Below are 7,670 nucleotides of genomic sequence, written 5' to 3'. Positions count from 1 at the left end.
GGTTTGCAGAATCAGACCCCAAAGTTCTCACTTTTTAGAGTCTATTTTTATAGGAATTTCTTCCTATGCCAGTCTATGGGAATTGCTTCATCATGCGGTTGCTGAATCAATCAGCAGATAGCACATTCCTGATGGCTCCGAGCTGCTAGATGTTATCTTGTTCTTTGGTTCTCCCATTCTTGAGGCTGTTGAGTGGATTCCAGTCTGCCCTCCGGGGGGGGGGGGGGGCGGATTAGGGTCCTCTGGTTATTTCCACTTGACGCCTTCTTCAGCCGATGGACACTGCATTCTTAGGCTGGCACCTCCCTGATCATTCAGTTATTATCCACACCAAGCATCCATCCACATACATCCTCTATCTCTATTTTAATCACAATTGTTAATACAACAAAAGGGCGGGGAGTCTCTGGGTGCTGTTTCTGTTGTTAGAGTATTGCTTTGAGTCTCTCTCTCTGTGAATTGCTTTGAGAACAGACTCTGTCTTAGAATGTACTAACGCAATTAGCAGCTTGCAAGTTTCACACATAGAGGGAGAGAAACAGTACCAAAAACCAAGAGACCTCTTAATTAATAATACCCTGGAATTTAAACTATGGGGAATCAAACTCATTTGTGATTTTAATACAGAACTTCTTTAATATGATCCAACATAAGGAACCCCACCAAAGCATTAATCACACATATTTGCACCAAAACCTGTTTCTAAGAGTTAAATTCAGCCAATCAAGAAACAGAAACAATCCCATGTGACCTGTGTGTCCAATCATAACTAACCCCACAGAAATCAATGTATTTGACAAATGTATTTGATCAAATAAATCTGAGAAAATTGTGATCAGCTTGTGGGCAGCTGACAAAGGGGAACAGAAGCTGAGCTCACTGGACATGTCACATTCTGCACATGATTTCCCCAGCGCTTCTTTCAGCCCTTCTGTTCTCCCCCGGGCCCTGCCCCACCCGGTCTTGGTCTCTTGCCTTTTATTTATGCCTTTGCTCTGCCTGGAGAATTACTGGTGTTACTATTATTCCATATTATTTCTGTAGCCCCCTCAGTGCCCTGGGCATGTTGTATGGTCCCTGCCCTGGATGCTCCCAAGCAGGGCTGGGCTCAGGGGCTCACTAATGTGTGTATGGAAGGAGAAGTCTGCAGGCCCAGGGCAACAGGTGAGGGTGAGCGTCCAGGCATGGAGGCAGGTGCAAAGATAAAAGAATATGGGGTGGGGTATAGGCTAGGTGAGAGGCTGAGGTGGGGAGAAGGTTGAAGAGCTCCCAGGTCCCATTCGCCCATCCTGGGCCCCTCGCTCACACAACCCTGGGGCTGGGCTCTACCTCCCCTTCCCCTGGCCCAGCTACCGACTTCCCTTCCCCAGCTCTCCCCACTCCCCGTCCCCACCGCTCCCTCCATCGCGCTGGGACCAGTTTCCCTGACACAGCTAAGTTGGCAGCACAAAGCAGCCTGTACAGCAGGGCCTGGCGCTCTCACTCTTGGCCCCTATGGCTGTTTCACTCCTCGCCATGGACAATGAGTCCCTTGGGCAGTAAATGCCGGGACATTCCCTGTTGCTCACTGGCCTCATCGCACGCACTGGGATCCTGGGCTCGGCTTGTCTTTGGGAGTCAGACCATGCAGTTATTGGTCCGAAGGGGACCTGGGAATCCCCCCAAGCCAGGCCTGGAGCCGACCCCACTGGGCTTCTCCGGGAGGCTGTGGGGGAGGCTTTAGAATGTGGGGACTTAGGTCTCCTCCCCTAGAACATTCTGAAATCCCGCTGCAATTTTCTGAATTTGACACAATAATAAAAAAAAGTTGAGGCCAAAAATTGTAAGTGCCCATGTGGGACCCTGTGCGGGGGAAGCAGCCTGTGGCGAGCTGGCCGAGTCGTTCTGGGAGAATTTACAAAGGTGCCTGGGCACCTCGCTTCCAATGGGAGTTAGGCACCTAAGTGCTTTTGAAAATCCCGGGAGATGCCAAGCTACATCTTTAGGTGTTTACAGACCTTCTAAAATCTGCCCCTTAGTCTCTGTGCCACATTTGCAAAGTTATTTAGGCTCTTAAAGATGCAGACAGGAGCCTAGTGGGACGTTCACACCTGCCTTGTAAGCTGATTGATATATTTTTTAAATTATGTAAAAGTGGACTGGAAACAGGAAGCATTTAACAGTTTCCCTCTATTCCACAATATCACCATCATAAGAAAAATGTATTTAGCTAAGAATATCAACTTTATTAATACGCTTTTGAATACAGAAACAACCCAGCACTCTTGGATCAATAGCCCTCAAAAGCAAATACTTTCTAAAATTAAAACAAAATGTCGCCCCTTCTTCTGCGATGTCCTTCAGGAGGCATCAAACACTTTTCATCGGTGTCCAGTGGGGGATGGGGCTGCCCCTTGCCCAGCCTGGGGCAGGAGTGGTAACTGCGGAGGGCGGGGGGGGCAGAGTGTCACGACACTCACCCAAGCCCCAGCTGCTCAGGTCCAGGAAGGCCCCTCGCCTCCCTTGTGGTGGGTGACAGAAGCCGGGGGCGGGGGGAGGGGGGCTGCTGTCACGTGTGCACCTCCTCCCCTGCTGCTGCCTGTCACCATAGCATCACTGGGTGTGGGGGATGGGGCATCTCCTTGCCAAGCGTGGGGCAGGAGAGGTGACTGCGGGCACGGGCACGAGTCCAACACAGACCCATGCCCCAGCTGCTCAGGTCCAGACTCCAGGAAGCCTCCTCGGAGTCGGAGTCGTCTCCCAGTAGGTGCCGGGGGGGGGCTGCCATCACATGTGCACCTCCTCCTCTCCCCCCTCCGCAGGCGCAGCGGCCACCTCAGCCTGCCGCCCGCGCCGGTCCCTGTGTTGTAGCCAGCGGCGGCCGGTGAGGGAGCACTGCGCGGAGCAGCTGGCGGGGCCGGGGGCGCTCCAGGGGAGGCCCATGGGGGCAGCAGGTGGGGCCGGGGCAGAGACCCGGCCCCAAACATTGGTGGACCCAGGCTCCCAGGCCCTGAATATTGCTGGAGCACGAGCACCACGGGACCATATAACTCGCCGACCCTGCAAGGTGTATTTATGCAAGTTCTCAGTTGCAGAAATTTGTCCTGTATTTATTTACTTCTGAAAAACACCAAAAGTTAGATTCTGACTGTGTGGAGACATCAACTGTTATAGAAACCACATTATAATGTTTACTTTGCTTCCTATATATGGGATTATAATAAAAATGTCATAGGAAAGATCCAAATGAGAACTCTAGCCTGTGTTCTTGCACGTAGGTTGTTAAAACTTGGGAATTGCTGAGAGCAGATTTAATCGGGCTCTATCCAGTATCACAGAAGCGATACCAGTATGTACTGAGAGCTACAGATGATTTTTCAAAATGGGTAGAAGAATTTCCACTTAGAACTACGAAAGCACATTAGGTGGAAGAAGACATGTGAAATGATATATTAACATGGCTGTCCAGAGCAGATACTGGCAGATCTAGGTTCTGAATTGAATAACGAGGTAACAGTTTACATTTGGTGATATTTCACTATATGGTCAAATACACAATCATGGCCGGGTGACACATTGCTTCAGCAGACCATGCCACCTAGACAGCAGCAGACTTGATAAAAACACAGATGAATCCATCACAAGATAACATGAGGGTATTTATTTTCAAATAATCAACGTAGGTTTAGGGCCCTCTGCCATGGATGGCGTATTGTGAATAAATCTTCAAAACTGAACACAGTGAGCATTTCCACTAAATGCATCCGATGAAGTGAGCTGTAGCTCACCAAAGCTTATGCTGAAATAAATTGGTTCATCTCTAGGGTGCCACCAGTACTCCTCTTCTTTTTGCGAATACAGACTAACACGGCTGCTCCTCTGAAACTTATTTTTACAGAGCATTCCAGAAGGTGGTGGACAGAACCCAGAGGAATGGTGATGAATTTCCTGGAGCAACTTTCTTTTCTTTGTACTCTAAACCTCACATGACAGCAAAAATAGCACCCTTTCGACTGATTTATGGCCGAGAAGAAAGGTCTCCCAATAAAACTTCACCAAATTTCATGTTAGGTGTCATTAAGTGCCAGCATATTAAGTTAATTTGTGATGATTCAGTAAAGGAATACAACCCCTTCTCTATTTCTTTATCAAACTACATTTGTTGTGTCCTTATAACCAAGAACATGGAAAGCCTGGCAGTACTTTGAAATCAACAGTGCACACTCAAAGTACATTGCCTGCAAATAATATTTCTAAAGAAAAATAAACCAAAAAAATGAGATTGTAGAAGACATTTTTGTATATAGCAGGGGTAGGCAACCTATGGCACATGTGCCAAAGGCGGCATGTGAGCTGATTTTCAGTAGCACTCAGACTGCCCGGGTCCTGGCCACCAGTCCGGGGAGCTCTGCATTTTAATTTAATTTTAAATGAAGCTTCTTAAACATTTTAAAAACTTTATTTACTTTACATACAACAATAGTTTAGTTATATATTATTGACTTATAGAAAGAGACCTCCTAAAAATGTTAAAATGTATGACTGGCATGCAAAACCTTACATTAGAGTGACTAAATGAAGACTCGGCACACCACTTCTGAAGGGTTGACGACCCCTGGTATCTAAGAATACAGCATTTGAGGTTGGGGCCGTGTTTTGTGAGAAAAAGCAAGGAAGGGTCATATCTTGATTACCAATTATATGCAGCTAGAAAGTGAATTAATGCTGACAGAACTTCAAAGAATATTATATAATCTTGTATGAGATAATTTAAATATATTGCTTCATTAATTCTATAATTTTTAAGCTATTAATTTTCAAAGGGGTAGTGCAGGAGGTGGGTGTATGTGCCCTGCCTTCCAGAGAGAACCAGTCAAGACAATAAAGCGGGGCGTGTGGGGGGGTGGGGGGAGAGAGGGAGAGATAGAGAGAGAGCAGCTGCACATGTGTGTAGTTGTGATGTTTATGACACACGTACATTGTAACTGAACAACCCCATCCGACAATTTAATAATTTATTTTGTCAAGATAAATATTTTGGATTTCTTGAAATTCCGCAGTTGAAATAGAAATGACGTTATTTAGAGAAGTTAAACTTCAATACAGATTTGAGGGAAGACTCAAAAAATAAATGTAAATAATTCCATTTCTAAAAATGTTGAGATGCTTGATTTTGAAATACTGTTGAAATGTAAATTGAAATATTCTTGTATTTACACCTTGTTACAATAATATTTTCTAAATTAGAATAATCTTTTTTCTTTCCTATTTTACATTGAGATTTCACAGGACTAGAAAATGCTGACAGGAGTGAATGACCCCATCCCCCACCATCTGCTACCCCCGGGGCAGGGGACGGGGCAAGGTGAGGGCTGGGGGTTGCCAGGTGTCTGGTTTTCGACTGGACCCTCCAGTGGAAAAGGGAAACTGGCAGCGTCCGGGCAGCACAAAAACTCCAGTAGCTGCAGTAACCGGCCCCACCACAGGGGAGCGGGAGGAGCAGCAGCGCTGGGGGGGCCAGTCTGAGCTGCGGGGTCACTGTCAGGGACCGAGATTCCCCCCGGCCGGAGCCGGGACCGGGCAGATGATCAGGGGAGCCGCGTTTGTACCCCCAGCGTTGAGACCAGGATTGAAATAAGGGCGGAGCGTCCCGGAGAAGGTGTCAGTGAACGTGAAGAGATGGGACCCGTCAGTCACATTGTAAAACGAGACCTCGCCCGCCTCATAGTCCAGGAAAATCCCCACCTGTCTGGGCCGGACGCTCACGGGGAGGGGGGTCGAGGGGGAGGTGAAGGCCTTGTATCCCCCATCCTCCAGCCGCACGACCCAGAATCCATTTCCAGGTGTGAGTGTGACCTTCCCCTTCCTGCTCACAGATTCCCGACAAACCCCCAGAGTCCATTTCGTCTTGTCTCCCACCCCCACCTCCCAGTAACGCCTCCCGCCCGCGAACCTCTCAGCGCCCAGGACAAAGGCATAATTATCAAATCTCTCAGGCTTGTCGGGCAGATCCTGGCGTGTGTCTCCGCGTCTCACATGTTTCTGATCCTCAGACAGGACGAGCCAGGCACTTGCCGTGTCTGGATCCAGAGTCACGTCCACTGGGGAGAGAGTCACAGAGTCAGGGCCGGGGGCAGGGGCTGGTCACTGGGATCGAAGGGAAATTAACCTGCGTCCCCGTTAATCGCTGGGGGGGGTTGTTGCCTGAGGGGAGTCAGGGCCCCTCTGCCTGTGAGGAGACAATGGGGGGAAAGGGCAGGAGGAGCAGGGGAGGGGTGGGAAGGTGTCAGTGGGGGCGGGGGAGGGGAGGGGGGAGGATGATGCTGGGAGAGGAAAGGGGAGGGGCAGGTTACAGGAGTAGAGGGGGAGGGGTAGAGGGGAGGGGCTGGTGACAGGAGCAGAGGGGGGAGGGGTAGAGGGGAGGGGCAGGTGACAGGAGTAGCGGGGGGAGGGGTAGAGGGGAGGGGCAGGCACAAAGGCAATGAGGGGACAAGGGAAGGGGCAGGCACCATAAGAACAGATGGGGGGTGAAGGGCAGGATCCTGGGGGCTGCAGGGGATGGGGGGAGGGGTGGGCTCCATGGGAGAAGAAGGGGATGGACCCCAGGGGGCTGCGGGGCCAAGAGAAGGGGCAGACACCAGGGGGCAGAGGGGTGTGAGGGAATGGGGGAGCTCCAATGGGGCAGAGGAAATCAAGGGGAGGGTGAGCTGCCAGGGGGTGAGATGATGAGGAGTGGGGAGGTGGAACCATGGGGGGTAGCGAATGGGCAGGCACTGGTGGTGGGGGGCAGAATGGGGGGTGAGGGAGCAGGTGAGCAGAAGGGGGGCAGAGAGAGGGGTGTGGAGAAGGGTAGGACCTAGGGGGGCAGAGGAGTGTGAAGGGAGATGTGGGCACCAGGGGGGCAGAGGGAGGATGAAGGGAGGGGTGGGACCCAGAGATTAGGAGAGGGGGAGGGGAGGGGCGGGCCAGTGCTGAGGTGAGGGGAAGGGCAGAGACCAGGGGTCCAAAGGGGGGCGAGGGAAGGGACTTGCACCAGGCGGGCAGAGGGGGCAAAGGAAATGGCAGGCACCAGGGAGGCAGATGGGGCAAGGGTAGAGCTGGGACTTGGGGCAGAGGAGGAACTGGCACCAGGGGACTAGAGGGGTGGTGAGGGGTGCAGGTGTCATGGAGCCAGAGGGCGAGGGGAGGGGCAGAGGTGAGAAATAAAGAGAAGGTGGCATGGATGATGGTGGCAGAGGGGGGAGAGGAGAGTGGGGTCAGTGGATAGAGGGTGGTGAGGGGGTAGGCACCAGGGAGGAAGGGGACAAGGGGAGGGTTAGGTGTTTGGGGCGGCAGGGGGAAGGAGGGAAGGGGTCAGCACCAGAAGGGTGCGGGGGGTAAGGGAAAGGGTAGGTGCCAGGGGGATTGAGGGGGTTAAGCAGAAGGGCAGACACAGGGAGGGCAGAGGAGGGGAGGGACAAGCACCAGGGGGCAGAGACGGGCGAGGAGAGAGGCAGGGACAGGTGGGTAGAGGCAGTGTTAGGAGACGGCATTGGGGAGAGGCAGGTGCCAGGGGGTCAGAGTGGGGTTAGAGGAGGGGTGGGCACAGGGGGGGTGAGGGAAGGGGTGCGTGCCAGGGGTCAGAGAGGTTGGGGAGAGAGGCAGTGCTAGGAGGGCTGAGGGGAGTAAGAAGGGCAGAAGCCAGGACAGCA

General features: G+C 51.7%; 1 protein-coding gene across 3 annotated transcripts in view; it reads right to left on the bottom strand.

Annotated features, from left to right (window-relative positions):
- Positions 1 to 3,643: 3,643 nt before the first annotated feature.
- Positions 3,644 to 7,670, bottom strand: part of LOC144275024 (E3 ubiquitin-protein ligase TRIM39-like) — a 31,498-nt gene continuing 27,471 nt past the window's right edge. For all 3 annotated transcript variants that reach the window (XM_077834099.1, XM_077834100.1, XM_077834101.1), the window contains one exon: positions 3,644 to 6,080. In XM_077834099.1, coding sequence (XP_077690225.1) covers positions 5,521 to 6,080 — 560 coding nt within the window. In that variant the 3' untranslated portion in view covers positions 3,644 to 5,520. The remainder of the gene's footprint in view (positions 6,081 to 7,670) is intronic.

The sequence above is a fragment of the Eretmochelys imbricata genome, chromosome 14 (assembly GCF_965152235.1).
Source record: "Eretmochelys imbricata isolate rEreImb1 chromosome 14, rEreImb1.hap1, whole genome shotgun sequence".
NCBI classification, from domain to species: domain Eukaryota; kingdom Metazoa; phylum Chordata; order Testudines; family Cheloniidae; genus Eretmochelys; species Eretmochelys imbricata.
The sequence above is the reverse complement of the archived record's forward strand: the minus strand, read 5'-3'. Positions and strand labels throughout refer to the sequence as shown.